Source organism: Gymnogyps californianus, chromosome 2, assembly GCF_018139145.2.
Source record: "Gymnogyps californianus isolate 813 chromosome 2, ASM1813914v2, whole genome shotgun sequence".
Classification (NCBI taxonomy): Eukaryota; Metazoa; Chordata; class Aves; order Accipitriformes; family Cathartidae; genus Gymnogyps; species Gymnogyps californianus.
Window position 1 is genome coordinate 47,751,331 of NC_059472.1, and position 19,037 is coordinate 47,770,367.

The 19,037-nt window shown below is 39.3% G+C and overlaps 1 protein-coding gene across 1 annotated transcript in view; it reads right to left on the reverse strand.

Annotated features, from left to right (window-relative positions):
- Positions 1-19,037, reverse strand: part of MEP1B (meprin A subunit beta) — a 30,368-nt gene that overhangs the window by 10,039 nt on the left and 1,292 nt on the right. The window contains 8 exon segments of the mRNA XM_050892268.1: positions 195-347; positions 3,524-3,742; positions 5,243-5,421; positions 9,599-9,716; positions 10,829-10,907; positions 11,923-11,966; positions 12,070-12,120; positions 12,306-12,324. Of these exon segments, the coding sequence (XP_050748225.1) occupies positions 195-347; positions 3,524-3,742; positions 5,243-5,421; positions 9,599-9,716; positions 10,829-10,907; positions 11,923-11,966; positions 12,070-12,120; positions 12,306-12,324 (862 nt within the window).

Here is a 19,037-nt window from a genome sequence, read left to right on the forward strand (position 1 = left end):
TCAGTCTTCTCAAATAAGCAGAAAATTGAACATATCCCATGATGTTCCTAAGTATGTAGATTTATGTTGCTTAGTTAAAAAATAAGCTGTAATTTGTCAACAAATAAACAGAGAACAAGGCCGAGGTTGAAGTCAACTCACATGCCTCTGCAGAAAATACTTCCCAGAGAGATAAGAACAGTTTTTTCTCATACCTTTGCATTCTCCCATATTAGTGTGATCAGTATTTGGCCCAGCAGGAACCCGAGACAAACGCTGCCAATCACTGTTATCACCTGAACTTTGAATCATGCCACATATATTTTCAAGTTCAAAACTGCATGTGTCCATGAAACTTAGGGAGGAGGCTATAACATTTAAAAAAAAAAAAAAAAAAAAAAAAAGTTGTGAATTTCTATTACACGACATATATTTTAATTCTGAAAGTCCAAAGCCAAGAGCAGAGAAAACTAAATGCAAACACCAAATAATCAGCGGCTTCAAATACCATCAACATTCATAGGTATAATGATCAGGAACTCAAAGCATTTGGTGATTAACACTGACATTAATGAGATGTCATCAGGACCACTCTGGGCACTTAGCAAGAACAGGAGGGTGCCAGCTAATTATCATATCACATCTTTTATTTGTAAAAGGAACACTAATACCAGCCCCAACCCACCAAGCTTCACACAGTCAAAAGGTCCTGAGACTTCCCATTCATTCCTCTGCTTTCTTTGGGCCAGTCCACACATGGCCACAGATTTTGATAGAAGTCCACTAATGTATCAGCTGGAGTGCTTATTTTGAAATATAGTAGAGCAGAAGTTATTTCACTGCAATAAGCAAACCTTGATTTTCAAAATGCTGAATTGAAAAAAACATTTGGCAAAGGTACATTTGGGACCAGTGGATACCTCATCTCATACAAATTTTTAAGATGTCTTGCAGAAAACAAGTGAAAAATTAAGTGAAGGAAGACCGTGCAGTTGAATAAGAAAGGGAAAACACTGTGTGAAATGTTTTCTCTGTTTAAAGCAAACCCTGGATGGGTGAGGGAGGACACACTCCCTCCCTGTTTATCCCTGTTCTTAGTTTTGTTTCCCATTGTACCATGTCTGAGCTCTGTGTAACACAGGCCATGATTTGAAAACAACTAAGTTAATAAAATGCTTTTCAAACTATGTATTAAATATTGTGGCAGGTTTAAAAGTTTCATTGCACCACAAAAAGGACCTTGAGTATCACAAAAATCAACCTCAATGGCATGCCAAATGCTTCACTTAGGCTGTAGCTCAGGGAAGCACTTAAGTATGAACTGCTGCCAAATCAGTTGTACTGCTGAGATACTTTGAACTGTCCTCATAGAAAGCTAACAATCCTCTAGAGGTTGCAAGGCTATCAGAAATGTTGTATGACTGATACCTTTTAAGATACAGTATTGGTATGATGTTGTAAAAACCAAGAAAAGATTTTCACAGTAAATGTAATATTGACTGTTGGAGAAAGAAAAAAAAAAACCAACCAGCTAGGGTGTTAGCAAGAAGGTAAGCAAAAATGGAGAATTATTAGATGAAAGAACTCTTTGAAATCAAAATACAAAACGAAATATGAAGTCAATTTGCCCAAACAGGAAAGAAGTAGCCTAACTACCTTAATTAGAAAGTGCCAACTGGCATGGAGTGGTGACCTGAATGACAGGAAGAGAGAAAAACAAGACCCAATAGCTTACAATGTATTTCTTAGATTAATTCCTGAAATAGGGGAAGGGGGCGCTGCTTGAGGCAGGTTTTGAACTCCGTCTGCACCAAAAGCCAGATACTTTCTTGGTATGTAGTGAAAGGCTGGACTTGGAAGAAAATACATGGGGGATGAGTGCTGAGTCCTAACTTCCAGTGGCTGAGGGAAACCTCATAGTCAGTTCTGCTAAGTAATATGCTAGAAGGGGAAAGCAGACTAAAATCTACTGTTATCATATGGCCTGAAAGACAGTCCTGAAGAAGAGATCAGAACAGCACTAAAGTATCAGTCAGGATTTCTTATGCTGTGGGTTGGGTTTTTTCAATTTAAGAACCAAGTTTCCCATTTTTAATGCAATTTCCTAACCACACAGGCCTTTAGCAGAAATTTAGCTTAAACTTTTCCTTAAATCATGTTCAGAAACAGAAGTAATCTTTTGATTCCTCTGGGAGGAAATCTGCCACCCAAACCATGTTTGGCGTTCTCAGACTTCCCTCTAACCTGAAAGGATCAGTCTAGCAGCTGGGTGGGCGAGGGCTGGGACCTGTGAAGCACCCATCCTCCCTGGCACAGGGGCCACTTAGGCAAATGGTGGGTGATCTGAAGACCACTTACGGCTCTGCGAATACCATGCATGCTATACGAAGCCAAGGGACAGACTGGGGAGCAGGGCAGATCCTGATTGCACAGAAGGTGGTGGCAGTTTTGTCACTAATTTCAACGTGACTGGGGCTTATTTCAGTTGGGGAATGTGCCTATGGGTTAAAAATAAAGTTAAAACATCATGAAGTATTTAAGTAATGCACGAGAATGATGGAAAGTATCTAAGATTAATGGAGAGGAAGAAGGACCCCATCCACTGTTAAGGACATCCTTAGCTGTAAGCACTTCTGTAACACCTAACTGACTGTGCGCCAAGTGCTAGAAGCTAAGGCTGCATGTAAGTGTCTGTTCAGTTTAGACCTACACGAACAGAAATATTTTCGTCAGAATTGTATGCTCAAAAAAATGCACTGTTTTAATCAAACAGTTTGATAATTATTTAAGGTAGCTGTAGAATGAGGCTTCAAATATAATTGTAAACCAGTACTCACTACTTGGGATACTGAGGTAGTGAAGTAAAAGCTTTCATCTGAGTGCCAGGGCATATTTGATGAGTCCCAATTATAGAATTATATTCCAATTTTGTAATAGAATTATCTATATTTCTCTGTCTCTTACTTTCACTAAACTTTCTAAAATAAATCCCACATGAGCAAAATAACTCTTTTGACCACTTTTGAAAGACACTGAGTTTGAAATTAAAAATAGAAATTTCAAAAGCTCGCATTTTCTTCATAACAGCATCTGTACCTTATTTGCATGAACACACACTCAGTCTCAGAGATTGCATGAGAGCCGGGTAGGTACGATAGCCACAGCAAAGATATTCATTTCTGTAAAGTGTCTGAGCAATAGCTGGGGAATAATGGTGGGAAAAAACCAAAAAGCTTTGTGCAGAAGCACACGTTTTAAACAGCCACCCAAGGGATGAAGAAAAATCAGCTGCTGAGTGAAGCTGGTTTTTAACTAAAGGTCAGATAAAATTGCACAGAAAACTCTGCTACGCAGCAGTGTTTCTGCAGGAGGGCTATGTTATTTCTAGCTGTACCATTATTTCTGGTGTTTTTAACACAATTCACTTCTCCAAATACATTAGCATCTCTTTCACTTGTGCCTGGATGAGTCCAGCATGTATGTATCACCCTCGTTTATTTCAAATGCCAGAAGCAAAAAATCTAAAAGAAATGGAGAAACTTACAGCAATTGTACAGCCGGTTCAGTTTCTGGAGATCATAATCACTGAAATCCATTCGCTGTCCTATTACATCCATGAATTCTGGTATGTTAGTGACGATGGTGGGTTCAGTTCCGTTCCTGAATGCATTTTGGCTATAGTGCATCACAGAAGTATAGTCATAGGGAACATTCAGGGAGTCTGATGTTGTATCATCATATTTTATGAAATTATGATCTTTACCTAAACGGGAAAAATAAAAGGAAAGGTTGTTTGTTGCCCAAGAGGACCAAGTTTTGATGTACAGGCTTAAAGTGACAAAGAATCCATCAGATGCCCAAGTATTTTTTTGTAGTCATTTACTTGTACTTACTCTGTAAAACTATTTTATTTCTAGTCTAGAGTTATTTACTTTCCTCTTTCAGCCACTGGAACATAACATGATGGCTTCTGCTGGATGAAGGACAGCTTTTTGCTACCAGAAATCTTTTCCCCATGAAACTACCCGTAAACTTTGATGGGCTTGTGATACCCAAAAGTAGAGATACTGTTTCAGTACTCAAATTAATGCAATTTGCAACTGTAATGCCTCCCTGTTTCTAATCTGTATTCTCTGATGTTTAATTGCTGGTCATTTTAGCTCGCAATAAACAAGTTAGAGTTATCATCAGATAAGCTTCCAGAATTTAACTTTACAGATATTTTCTGGAGTATGAGCAAAAAACCATTACTAACTACCCAATGGAAGGTAAAGTTTTAAATGTTTTAAATTAGTCAAAATACAGTAACTATATTCTGGTCAGTGTAAAAAAGCTGCAGCAGTTTCAAATGGCTAACAAAAGCACAACTTGTCATTAAAGAGTCAGCAAAATATAATGGAAATCAAATAACAAGAGTCTGAGTCATTTTCTGTAACATATACTTGCATATGTACTTGACCATTGATCACGACTAAATAAGAATGCATTAGATTTAATCATTATCTATTTTTTCAGTCTTCTGTGTGTACCTGTGTTAGGAAAGCATCAAGTCTTTGTATATAACTTTGTTTTTGAACTGCCTGAAAGTCACAGGGGACGACGGCAAGCTGAAGAGGCAGAGACTGAGCAGAGTCCCAAGGAACCCTATGCCAGCTCTCAGGCTTGTGCCAAATACACCAACACTTACATTCACCATCTGCATTGCTAAAGTAACCGCCCATATGATGTGGACCCTGAAAGGGGTCTCTCCTGTCTGCACACCCTCTCTGCACGCTCTGCTGTCTCAGCTCTGCTGCCCACACCGAGTGTAGCAGCTGGGGAGAAAGAGGACAACTGGTGTTTTCACTGGAGATTTTCTACCGGCTTTGGTCGCACTGGATTTTTCAGAGTGGGATTTTTTTTCAGTTACTTTTGTTTTCTTAAGGGGTCCCAGAGTAGCAGTGCTTTCAGAGTATTCATTTAAACAAACTCAATATTATTCTCTTCTGCTGCTCTGCTGTACAACGTTTAGCATACCAGGACTCAGATTTCTAGTTAGGGCTCTGGGAACCGCCATGGCACAAGGAATAACCACAGCAACAACAAACGAAGCTTTCTGTCCCAAACAGATGTCACTTGATATTTAATTTATTGATACACTGGCTTTGAAAAATAAGTCCAGGTAAGAGAATAGTGTGACCATCGAAGCATGGCTGGAAGGGATGTTCCACAGCTAAACCCCCTAACACCAGAGCCTGAAAGGAAAAGCAGAAGAGTGACTAACCGGGCTGAATCCTGTCCCAGATGATGGACACGTAGTCGTCCCGGTCAGACCGTGACTGCTCATGCCAGAATCCCAGGGCATGCAGAAACTCATGCTGGATTGTCCCGATCCTGTCACAGTTGGTTCCGATGGAGAGCTGCTGCAACCCCTCTTCTTGGTTTCCCACTGAGGACCAGCAGCTAGCATTGAAATAAAATGAGAGAGGGCTCTGTGAGATATATACCATCCCCATGCCACGTTAACTCCAGAATCAGTCTGTTCAACAGGTGTATTTTTAACTTGAGCATTGAAGTTACATTTTGCTACAGAACGTGCTTTTTCATTGATCTGTTCCTTACCAGATCCTTTCCTCTCACATTTAGCTCTGTTTCAATGAACAAGCAGTTCCCCCGCTCTGGCTCTACTGTTTTTAATAGGTTTTCTTTAGCAGAAAAATGTTGAGCTATTTGTGACAGAAGAAAACTGGTGAGGATTTCGTTGGTACTCTGGTAAACATCACAGACTATGGACACATGATTTGGAGCAATTAAGTTACTGCAAATTAACAACTTTTAGCTGGACCACAGGATGTGACTGCGAGCACACTTTGAGCCGATGATCCCTGTCCTAAGGGGAACCAGGTTCATGCACGTTCTCGCCTCTGCCATTGCAGCTGCTTCTCTCTTTCTTGTTTTGGCCTTTTGCTTTGTGAGGGGCTGGGGCTGCCAGGCAAGGTATGCTTCTGCGCGGCTGTGTTTACCTTCCGAAAGGTTGGTGGATTTGACAGTGCTTTTCATAAGCTCTTTTCTTCCTAGCTATTTGTGAGCTGCTGCACTAGAGCACTTGCGGCTGACACACACTTACAAGGAAGAGCAAAACTGCAGCTGTGCTGGAAGTTTTTATTAAAGGATAAAAAAATTCAGTGAGCTATCTGCACAAGCCAATAAAATGGCACCCCATGTCCACAAACTAGCAAGCACAGAAAGCTACATTTAAATTGATATTTTATGCATCAAATAAATCAACACTTACCCAATGAAGTCCATAAAATTAGTCAGGCACAAAATATGCCATAGGATTTGCAGTCCTATCACCCCAGAAATTTAAAAACACAAGCACACCATGCGCTTTCGAACCCTGTAACTTATTAGTCAACATATTCCCCGGTATTTCTCTTTCCACAAAGCAGCACAGGCCTTGGCTATTGATTACTCATTAAAATCACAGCATGAGACCTGGGAAGGAGCACATGTGGCATCCATAATTTCACGGGCTTCCCTTGAACAAGGCCTCATATCGATTATGCAGCTTTTTCTTGTGTTGTGCAGAAGTCTAAGAAGTCCCTCACAGTTCTGGGTCCACCTCATACCAAAGCAGCTGCCTCTGGCTTCACAGCTGCTGCACAGTGCACAGCAGGCTACAGGCACATCCAGGACGCTTGGCAAAATTAGCATCCAAATGTCAGGGGATGCTTGCCTTCAGACTGTCAAATGCCTACAACACCATCATTCTGCAGCTGCAGAGGGAGTAAATACATGGTCTGTGTCTCCCAGAACTGAGAATAAAACTAGGTGAGTGGGACAGGGCACTCCAGAGCAATGGGCACCTGGAACCCCATGTTAGCAGTGTCTTCAGGAGGGGAGAAAATGGGGGGAAAGTCCCAGCTTCCTCAAATATGTGAGAGTTGTATCTCCTCTGATTCAATGCCTTCTGCATTGCTAGTTGCTCTATCAGAGGCTAGAGGAACAGGGAAGTACCTGCTCTGACTAATCCCACCAGCCTTCTTTTTCGAAGATGGGCTGTAAGTAGATACATGCCATCAGTAGCAATGATGCCACTTATTTCAGGCACATTTTTATACTAATGTCCTGCTAGTAAATAACTTCCTATAGTATTACAGATCACCAGTATCAGCACACAGAACACTTTGACTTACCAGCACCAAGCTGGTTAGCCAGGGATCTGTATCAATCCACTTCTGCATGGGTTTCCTTTGCCGTGTGCCACAGTGGGAAAGAGCTGAAGTGACCTCCCAGGAGAGCTCCATGAAAACCTGATTTTCCATATGGAAATACTAGAGATGGTGTTGATCCTCCCTGGTCTGCTAACCACTTGACTCTACCAGAGTCTCCTGCTCTTCATGAGAAGAGTAGGGAGAAATGGCACATCCATTGCAGGTTCCCAGACTGTTCTGTGAGTTTTGCAGGCACTTGCCACATCTGATACTCCTGCATTTCTGTAATTCACAAGCATCCCTTGTATTTTGCTCAGCACACAGGCTGGAGTCAAGAAAAGGTCTTTAAATAGATCCACAGTCTAACCTCCGCTGCAGATGCATAGACCTGAATAGAGGGTGAGGTGAAAGGCTGTGTGCTAGAAAACCTTACATGTACCTCTACTCACTAAGCGTTATAAATATATACCTGTTAACATAATACAGGCAGTAGCCGAGGCTTGGCAAATGGTAGATAAAGAATGTGGACAGGGAGAGGGCTCTTTGCACAGGGGTTGGTGACACTGTGTACGTACATCAGAGACTACAAACGTATTTTTACACGGGGCAGTCACCACAACAAAACGGCAGTTGGCTTCTTTTGTGGCAGACTTCATTTGAATTCAAAAGGATAATCCAGGCGAGGACTTTATGGCCTACTACAAATCCCTTTGACACAAAGTTCCCCCACCTTCCTCTGTTTGTTTTATAGATGTAAGCCAAGAGCAGAAAGGCAAAGATGATTTATCAACTTTTTCTTGGTGCGATAAAACTTTATGAATCCGGCTGGTGTTGCCAGGAACTTTGTGCTCCTGCCTGCACTGTAACCTCTGGACTGAGGTCTTTAGTCTGCAGTTAGAAGAGTCCTAGCTGATTAAAAAAAAATAATTAGGAAGGGCAGAGGGGAAATGGGTTGGTTTACCCACTTTTCACCTTGTCCCATTATATCAGAAGAGAGGAATAGAGTGAAATGAAAGGCAGTTAATGCAGGGTCGGTCCTGATAATTTCTTCGTACAGCCCAAAGCTAGCTCACTGAAACTGGACAGCTGTTTTCAGGAGACTGCACTGTTTAGCTCCAATCTTTTAAAAAGTGCTGCTGAGCGTTAATTGTTTTACGGATGTGTCAGCTGAGATGATAGAAACATTTCAGGGCAAGCAACACACCAGGCAGTGAGGGCAAGATATGTTATCCGACTAGAGTGACTTGTCTTCTTCATCACCATGACTCATCTATTTTTAATAGACATATAAATGAAACATTGTGCAGAGGCCTCTTACTTGCCATAGGCTAAATACTGTGGTTCTTTTTCAGGTACATTTATTAACAAATTCAATGCATACTTTATGTGATGAAGGACTAAAAAATTTAGCTACATGAGTTTTCCATTTGGCTCAAAAAGCTGAAGAGTCATTAGCACAGGAAAATGCATTGCTCCCTAAGTCTCCACCTATACATCTTTTAGGATTGAGTTTCAATGTCATGTGTGCAGCATGAAGAGTAGAAAATACAAAGAGCCAGAAACCGAAGAAATTTTGAAACAATTATCTGTTACAAATATCTCAGAACAAGCCAAAGGGAAAGGGAAACATTTTTATTATCAGAAAATCTTTTCCCATTTATGAATGCATTCTCATATCAGGAAATGATTTTCCGAAAGTAAATTTCCTCACCAGGCTATCAAGCTTTCCCTGATCTCCTTTTCTAAAAGGGAATGGTTCAGCATAGAGGGGAGAATATATTTGTTCTTGTTGCACTGTTTTCACAGAGACTGTCTCAGAAAGGGAAGCAGCTGGGGCAATTTTGACTTCTTTACTGGAGTCTTATTTTGCAAAATTTAAGGTGGAAGAGCATAATTATTCATCAAAAGAGGTAAATAAAGTGAAACCTCTGTAAAATATCTCAGTGCTATGCAGCATTTAAAAATATTGCTGTTATATCTGAATGCTGGTGTGACATTGTTCAAATGCAATTCCATTTGTTATAGTCAAACAAATTCATTGTCCCACAGTTAGAACTATCATACTTCTGCTGGGATTTTTTTTTCCTATAAGGTATACTAAGAATGACCATTTGAAAGTGATACTCCATATATCCAAAGATCAGTCCATATACTCCATATATCCAAAGAAAATAATTGGCTTCTTTCTGATATCTTTTACCATGCCTAGAAAATTACCTCTTAAAGGACTTGATTTCCTCTTATATTTAAAAATAAGTATCAGCAAGAAATTGTTCATTACTACCAAGGTAATACCTGTTTTGGAAACTACTACAATTTCCAGTTAAAAAAAGACTGGAAAAATGGACACAACAAAAATACAAAATTATAATCAGACATATGAATGAATACTGGCCATGAAAATTTTACTTTACTCCTCTTACCCACTTCCTTTGAACACAGATATGTAATTCTTCTCCCCTTCCCAAGGTTTGAAGTCAATACAGGTTTTCAGTCGATACTGTTCAAATGCCTTGAGGATGAGTCCCTTAGCATTCATTTCTGCAAAGCAAACAGTGTTCTTGTCAATATTGAGCCAATAGGTTTGTACTATTATCCATATGGAGCACGTCCTAAGGGTGGGTCTTGCTCCAGCAATCTTTGATCAAAATAAGCAGCTTTTTTGCTGCATGAAGACCTGAGTAGGGACCTAAAAACCATAAATTAGGCTGTTGTGACATTATATCTTCCTCTTGTTTTGCCTCTGTGTAATTTTTTGTTGGTATTTATATATAAAATACAACATGCTGAGTATATAAAACATGATAGTGCGTGGTTCTTAATTTTGTAAATTCTTTCATTTACTTTGCTGAGATTTACGTGAGCAAGTATTAAATAAATAGGGAACAAAGACATCGGATTTTACCTAGTGCAGACTGCAGGCTACAGATCTCTCACAGAATCTCTCCAAGACTTGAACTGCTAACATTATATCTGGGTTATCATCTCCTCTAAGTAACTTGCATGGTTTCAACCCAGTTTAGATCTGAATCTAAACTGGGGGTGGGCAATTTTTTTTTCCTGTCATGTACCAGAAAGATGACCCCACGTTGTGTATTGAGGGCACAATCTCCCCATATCGTATACAGTAAGAACTCAAGCTCCCTGTCTCACCACTCGCCTCTGCCATGCAGAGCCACAGCCGGATGGATTCAAAGGCATGGAGACAAAATATGACGTGTCCCTGGTCCACGTTGGGGGACTCAGCAATGTGCCATTGCAAACTGCATTGTCTGCCAGAATGCCAATTTGCCATCGGTGCTGTAGATGATGCAAATGGCCAGGTAAGCTTCCTGGCTTTAAAAAGATCTTCAGTGCCCTGGTTTTTATTCTGCTTAATAGAGTTTTGTGTCTCAGACATATGCTTTTAAAACTAAATCAATCTGCTGGGCCATAGCAATGGCAGGATAAGAACCATCCAAGAAAGGAGGTGAGAGCCAGCACCAACACCAAGATGATACACCCTGCTTGTGCATACCCAGGCCCAGTCCTGCTGTGGGAAATGGCCTGCTCTAGACTTACAAGAGGAAAGGATGCCGCAGTATCTTTGTCAACCTGTATTTAACATTTCAATCAACACGACATACAGACATTGTCAAGGGCAAATACTGTACCCAGGCTATCATCAAGGACGTAGGGGATAACGTGGGGCCACCGATAGTTGTCACCAATGATGGAGTTTCGTTCCTTCATCTGAGAAAGAAAATAAGTATGCAGTCCTCAGTAAAAAGTCATTTAGGATTAGGGACTGCAATAGTGCTAAAGCAAAGCATGTCTCCTACAAGTCCATGTAAGACATATAAGAAATCAAAGAGCTCAAAAACCTTGGAAGATCACTCAGAGGTCTAAGGCTTGGGTTTGAAATCCCTTCACTCCCTTCTACTGGTGTCTCCAACTTCTGCAGCATTTTCTCCATAGAAATTACCTGAGATTTGGATGCATATGTGAGGATAGCTTCAGCTCCTGTGGGAAGCATTAAGATCTAAAGTCCTGAAAACTGTACAGAGATTAATAATTTTGTAATTTTTCATAATGCAAGGGTTTGTTCCTGTGCCCTTAGCAAGTGTTGTCCTTGCTTCCACTGATACGCTCAGGCCAAAGCAGTTCACCAAAAGGGAGAGTAAAACACTATTGACTTTCAGGGTACAAGACACTTTGGGGGTTTCTACTAGGTATTTCTGAGATGTAACTTGCTATGTAAACTTTTTTTTTTTTAATTGATCAGGTAGGGATACTGGACAGATGCTTTAATACGTGGTATTACAGATCTAATTTTTCCATTCGTTTTACTGAATCTACTTACATGATGAAGGTTTTGCAGCACTGATCTGTAAATTTCATTGGCTCATAATAAATATTGTACAGATAAATGAAGAATCTTTTATATAAACCTGTCCAGACGATGATCGGTGCTGGTGAATCTCTTAAGAGTTCAAATATAAAAACACAGTAAAGGAAACAAGAAGCTAATAATATTGATCTAATGGCTAAATGGACCTTATTCTGGATAATGTTTCTGCACCCGACTCCTTCATTGTCTATGACATTTTGTAGAAATTCATCCCTAAACATTTTCAGTTTATTGTTACATAAACAGCATTTATTGTTAGTAGGAGCAGGATGCATCAATCATTTCCATGCCAGCGATACTTTACATTGCATAAGTCAATGACACATTTCTGGTTTTATATTTTATATTTGAACTCACCCCGTCAAGTTTGATGTCTCCCTCAAAAAGGTCTAGTCCTAAAGCTAAAGGGAAGAGGAGGGTAATATGCAGTTATTGTATTGATCTGTGGCTACCATAATGAAAATCACCAAAAAAAATTAAAAGAGAAACTGAATTTTAAAAAACCTTCATTGATGTCAAAGATGTCTCGATCAATTCCTCCATCTACATCTATTTCTGAAAAATAAAAAGACAAGTGAGGTAGGACATTAGCCCTTGCTGTTATCTTTATGAAGTGTGAAAATTAATGCAATAACAATAACAGTAATTATAAATCTGTGTCTGTCCTAGCGATGTTTATGAGCAGCTGGTTTTGTTGACTGCCTCCCGTGCATACAAATAGATCTCTAAACAGAACTCACCAGTTGTCTCTGGAGCAGGCTGGGGAGGGAGAAGAAAAAAAGATATTATTAGAAAGGCACATAACGAAATGCAGCTCGCGTTACTCTCTCAGCAGTATTAGAGATGCGATTTAAGCTCAACTGACAGCACTTAGCGCATGACTTTGTATTGGATTGACTGGACCCACTGCCTCCTCATTTGACTGGAAACGTTTATTTGCTTATGTGTCAGCTTTGTGTCCTCCTCACTTCAGGCTGCCCAACAAGTAAGTTGCCCACTACTGCTTCTGTGAAGTTTTCACAACCGTTTTTCTCCCACAACTCGGGCAGTGCTGAATGGTCCTTCACAAACGGGAAAAAAGAGCCTATTATTTCTATGAAATCAAGTATTGCTACTAGTCAGGAGCTGTACAGAACCTATGGAAGTTATGCTTAACTTTCCATCGTAAAGCTGAAGACGGGGGAATGGAATGAGTTATCTGGCATCATGCAGCAAGTCTTTGAAGGACTGGGTACAGAGTCCAGGTCACTTCAGCCCTAGTTCAGTGCTTAGCTGGGCTGCGTTTACCTGAGCAATACCAACTCAAAGACTCTTTCTGCAACGTGTAAAATCCACAGACCATAATGAGATATAATGAGATATACATAGCACACTTTTCCTTGCCGTAACATGCCTGTAGAATATAATCTATATTCTTTTATTGGACTAGACACTTCATTTTGGACTGGCTTGGACATACTTGACATAACACTATGCAACTATTTCTCCCGCAGTGTGTAAAATCATGAACAGCCTTTCTAAGCAATTGTTCCTGGGTGGGTTTTCCTGTTTCTCACCAGCAGTCTTGTATTCGTATATTTGAAAAGAATTTCACAAGCTGAAGGTAAAAAACACCCTTAAATTCTAAGCTTTGACAATATAGGTTACAGATATAGCAAATGGTAAGATATAACAGCTATTCTGCAAAGCAGAGTGGGATTTTTACTTTTATTTGTACTATAGTTCCCGCCCCCAACTGTTTTTCTTTCTCCATATAAATGATTTTTTATCTTTCATACATGCCATTTTGCATGTAGGACTTATTTTTCCAGTGTGATAAACATCTGCAACCTCCATTAGAAGCAATGAACAATACAAGACCAGAATGTTGAAAAAAGGCAAAAATCAAGTCCATGCAGTCCACAAGAATACTAATTGTGGTAATTTCTACCATCTGTATGACACATAAGAAAATTGTATGGCCAGAATATTCAAGAGAGATTCAGATGCACATGTTCTTCTAGACCTGACTTTTGGCACATAATGATGGGAGCAATTTTGAGGGCAAACATAACTGTGGGCCGTAAAACTGATGGCATTCATATAAAAACTTTAACCAAATGCAGGAAAAAAAAAAAAAAACTTCAACAAAATTTCTTAATTTGGAAAAGGTTCAGAAAGAAAGTTTTGAAATTGTCACAATATCCTATTTTAGCTTTTTAATGAAAGATTCATTTTCAATCTGAAACGACTGTCTTGTGAAAACTTCAGCAAATGGCAGGAAAAAAAATTGTAAATACAAAAGCCTGAAATCTCATTTTATCATTTTGATTCACCTGAACTAAAATTAATTCAAACTGTTGCTTCAAAGTTTTTGTCAGATTCTGATCATTTATTCTGATTGCCTAAGAGGGGAAAACCATTTTTTGCCTAACCAAGTAGAGGCTATATAATTTATAGGTTTAAGAGAGATAATGCCTAATTGGTAGGAGCTGGCATAATCAAATGCTTAACATCTAAATGTTATATAAACAGGCAAAGTTTTTAATCAACAACTTCTTCTGCTTCTTAATTTTCTTAATGAAAACTACCACCCACATATGTCCTTGCCCAGTCTAAAGGCAGGATTTTGACCTTGAAGTATCGGTTACAAAAACCATTGAGTAAAATCTGTTTCCTGACCCGATTTCTCCTGAAATAGCCCTCTTTCAGTACTTCACAGTTTTAGGTTGTTCCAAAATTTGGTAGATTTTAAGATACCCGACTCTTAAAAATCCAGTGTCATTGTGGAAAAGTGACTGAGTCCATTGAAAAACTTTTTCCAGACTTGGGCAGATGCAAATGCTGAAGGATTGATTTTGACCTCACATTTCACTGAGTTAACTGGTATTATTCAGGTTTACATTGATACATGAGAAATAAGGATGGGGACTTCAGAAAAAAGAATAAGCATATAACTGTATACAGATACAGTTTAATAAACCAAAATATCTTTTCCAAACAAATCATCCATAAATCTGCAATGTCAATAGACTCCTCTTACATTCTGAAGTTTTATTGCACATATATCCTCTCATTGCATTTCGTTATCACTGGATATGCATAAGACAGTATCCAGTCCACATATTCAAGTTTTGAAATGAAAGTGCAGCTTGTAAAACAGGCTGAAAGTACACGGGCAAAGTGTGTAGCACACATTTTGAAGACTTCATTTGCTTTTAAGCTCCCACTTTCACACAGATTTCTAGCTAACGTGGAAGAAAAAAATGACAAGTAAAGCTTGCAATATTCAAAAATTAAAATCATATTATCATCTTTTCTGTTAAAGGTTGTTGATAGAGAAGAAGAATCATACCTATATATGTTGAATCCTCTTATAACCATTAATGGAGAGTAAAATGTTTCTACAGTTTCAATAATTATAAACTACAATATACCCATATTGACTAATCAGAAGGCATAACTGTGCTAAAGGTAAAAACTGGCTAGCTCATGGAAAAGCTCCTCTATTAGCAGCAAAAGCTCACAAACGGAAATCAATGTAGCTAAGTCCAGCAGCACTTTTGGTGCATAAACCAAAACGTGAGTCCATGACTGAAGAATACCAAATTCAGCAATCGACTGAAATCCAGGGGGGTCCTCAGTGCCTGAAAACTGTCGCTGAATGTTTTATGCTGAAGGAATCCCTTTCATCACTCCTTTCCACTTCCTTCTCAACAGAACTAGGTCGTTAGTCCTGTGAATCTCAACAGCAAAATACTCAGTTTTGAAAGGAGTACCTCTGTGCACGAGTATTACTCGTTTGAGTAGCAACAGCTTCCATCTCAATACCAGCCGAACAACTGAGACCTATATGATGCATCTCGTCTCTGAAAGTTTTGTAAATTAACAACAGATCCACCGTTCACAGTCACGTACAGAGGAAGGTTATATTACACGCGGTGTATCAAAGAGGAATGTAGTTTAATCTAATCAATGCTACTTTTAAATCTACACACAGAAAAAATTCTGAACATTTATAATATTAGTCCCTAACTTTGGCAAACAACATGGTTTATGTAAATTAAGTTACATTAAAGGTTGGTCAAATCATGGCTTGCGTGCATATTTAACTGGCAAATAATTCAAGTGCATCTTGAACAGGGGGGAAACTCCTCGCCTATTTTAGTCACATAAAAACTAGGTAAGTAGACGCACTCAGTAATCAGTGGAGAAACAAATGAGTAATTGCATACATAATTCATCTGTCCTAAAATAGGTATGGCACCACCATGATGCCCTGGCATCTCTGGAAGATGATCCACCTGACCTAGCTTGGACAGCTATTCAAGGATGTGATACATCACCCAATGAAAATTTCCCTGCCTCACCATGGACTTCAGATGGAGTATAGCCAACCAGTTTTGATGAGACGCTCTAACTTATCAGTGCTTTCTCCAGACTATATAACTTTAAGTACTGGCATCCAGAAATACGAAAGCAGCTCTTCCTGCCCATAAGGCACATGGAAATGAAATAATTAGCCCTGGTGATCAGAAGCCCCTCTCTGACACAGGAGCTGGTTATTATGAGTCAGTTCGATGTGTGACAGCTTGTAGATGTTAGTAGCAGTCTGCATCGCCTACTACATGCTCTACCAAAGCCTGTAGAGGAATCTAAACAAGGCTGAGACTTGGGTTTCCAAAAGGTTGGGAATAGAGGAACAGGTAGTCGCGATGGGCAGCGGAAATACAAGGGACGTGTGGGGTTGGGGTAGCAGGGGATACAGAAGGACTATGGGAAAATTGGGGACATGAGGTTGAGCTCTTGACTTAGGGAGATGTATGAGCATGTGTTAGTGGAGAGGAAGACGATATGACCGCCACAGTGAGATATTGGAGCTGGATTCATAGAATCAGACAGTTAAGTTGCATAATGTAACGTTCCTTAAGAGGAACGTTATTCCTCTTAAGTAATGTCACAATAATTAATACCTTACTCTATAGTTTACCCTGAAGCTATGAACAGCTGAAATGAACTTTCAACAACCTGCTGGTTTTTGTTCTCCAAACTAATTATATTGTGCATCACCAAAATTCCTGGCCTCTACAATAAGTTATCACAAGATGAGCAAAATGCTACATTTCAGTACAAAAGACAGGAAATAATACAAAATCTCAGCTGTTACTTTTTTGGCATTAAATAGTTCAGCTGGATTGGAGGAACAGGGAACAGTCATTTACAAGTATATCCAGTGGCTAAAAAGGCATCACTTTCAATATCAAATATATTATGTTATAGCAAAAAAAAAATCGTATTTCCATTCAAATATGGAGTAGCAAAATAAATTTTAACATTTATCTTGGTTCTAACCCCAGACTTGCTATTCTGGTAATGTTACTTCGAATACTAGTGGACATTTTGCTTGGATGGGGAATGCAAGGCTCTTCCCATATATAGCCAGGCCTATTAAAAACAGCAGCACCAAGACCCCGAGGAAACAGAAATCTTTCTCTTCCATGCAGATGACAACAGAATTCTTATTTTGCAGAAGCAACATACTTAAGTCTTTTCCTCAAACTCATCTTAAGCTGCATTGCTTACTTGATCCTATAAAGAATATGCATTCTTTGTTTTCTTACCTGACTCCAGACCACCTGAAGAAGAAGCCAAGTTAGGAGCGCAGGCACAGAAATCCAGCCCATGTTGTTATCCAGTCAGCAGGTGCATGGACAGAATTTCAGACCAGCTTGGTATTTAAAACAGTAAAGATCATAAATCAAAACCTTTGCCCTTTCATCAACGATTAACTTACCTACCTTTTTCTTGTCCAGTAAGCGAAGTCCATCATTACTGTATTTCCATAACTAACATATACTTTAACTATTTTTAAGCATTGCTGTGAGAAAAAATATTGGACACAAATCGACATACAGGATGAAATGGACACAAGAAAATGGAAATACAGAGGAAATGGACACACTGAATTACAGGAAATTCCATTTAAACATAAGAAAACTTTTTTTATTCTAAGGGTTTTTAAGCACTGGAACAAGTTGCCCCGAGTTGTGGAGCCTCCATCCTTGGAGACAGTCAAAACCCAACCAGACACAGCCCTGAGCAACCTGCTGCAGGTGACCCTGCTGCGAGCAGGGGGATTGGACTAGGCGATCTCCGGAGGTGCCTTCCCACCTCAACCATCCTGTGATTCAGTGAATAAAGTTGGCACTAAAACCTTTTGAACAACTGAAAGCTAGCAAGACTCTTGGCAGGTAAGACATTAATATATTAATAAATATGTATTTTTTGACAGAAAGTGAAAATGAGAAATGTATGCACATAAAAAATCTGTCAACAACGTAAGTTCAGTGTCTCGCTTTTAGAAAAGGCAATACCATTTCTATTGCTGATATATGTGAAACACTGTATTTGTCACTAACTCAAATAATGGTACTCTTCTGGATTATTTAAAAATTCCATACAAATTAATTTTTAAAATGTCAGTACCTTTGTACTATCACCACTGTCTGTGACTCTTTGCAGGTTTAGTTTCTTCCAACTTCACTCATGTCTTCTGTTTATTAGCTGCCAGAGAGTGCCAAAATTGCCGCTGTTTCTTCTTACGCTTAAACTGAAGGTACTTGTGGTAATTGTATAATCAGACTTGACAAACCTTTTACTTTCCCACACCAACTACCTGGTTAGATTATCATAAAAACTAAAAATGGCATTTAGATTTTGTACTGTAAATACAGACTCAGAAATGATAATATAAAAATTAATAACATTTCTCATACTATTTCAAGTAACAGAGCTGATAAGAAAGAATGGGTTGACCCTAAGTAATGAGGACACCTGAGCAATTTCTAGGCGCTCAGATCCATGCTTATTTCATTGCTGATCAATTCAGAAGTAGCAGTTGTAGATATTGTTGTTCTTATAATGTTAGATTTTTTCTACAAAAGTAACAATAAGTATTGTAATCCTCTACCCACCAATAATGATGGTGTCAATTGTTCTCGAATCAGTGATGTTTGGAAGGTTGAAAAGCTCTTTTGCAAAGATCTCTTCTGCAAGTTCGGCAGTCCTTGAATTCTGCACGCTGTCATCTTCAGCTGCTGGGAGATGATGGTAGTTCTTCTGGAGGCTCTCTAGGTTAGATTAGCTATGTCCACCGTAATGAGTACTTCGAACCAACTGGAACAGATCCATACGTTGAAACATCTGGTGCTAAGAACCTGGCATCTATGCTGTACGCGTCTCAAAGGGTTTTACTTCAGGCTGGTTCTGATTTGATCCCAAGGATGGACATCAGTGGTGGCAACTGGACTGCATTAGGTGGGGATCTGAAGAACATATTCTGGTTTAGTTTCAAACAAAAGGAATTCAGTTTGGACACTCCAAAACTGCTCTGTGATGTGAAATAAATCATGGTAAGTGGGAATGATGATAATGATACTTGCTTAAAAAATACACTCCTCATCAAAACTAAAAGACTACTGCAGCTGCACCCG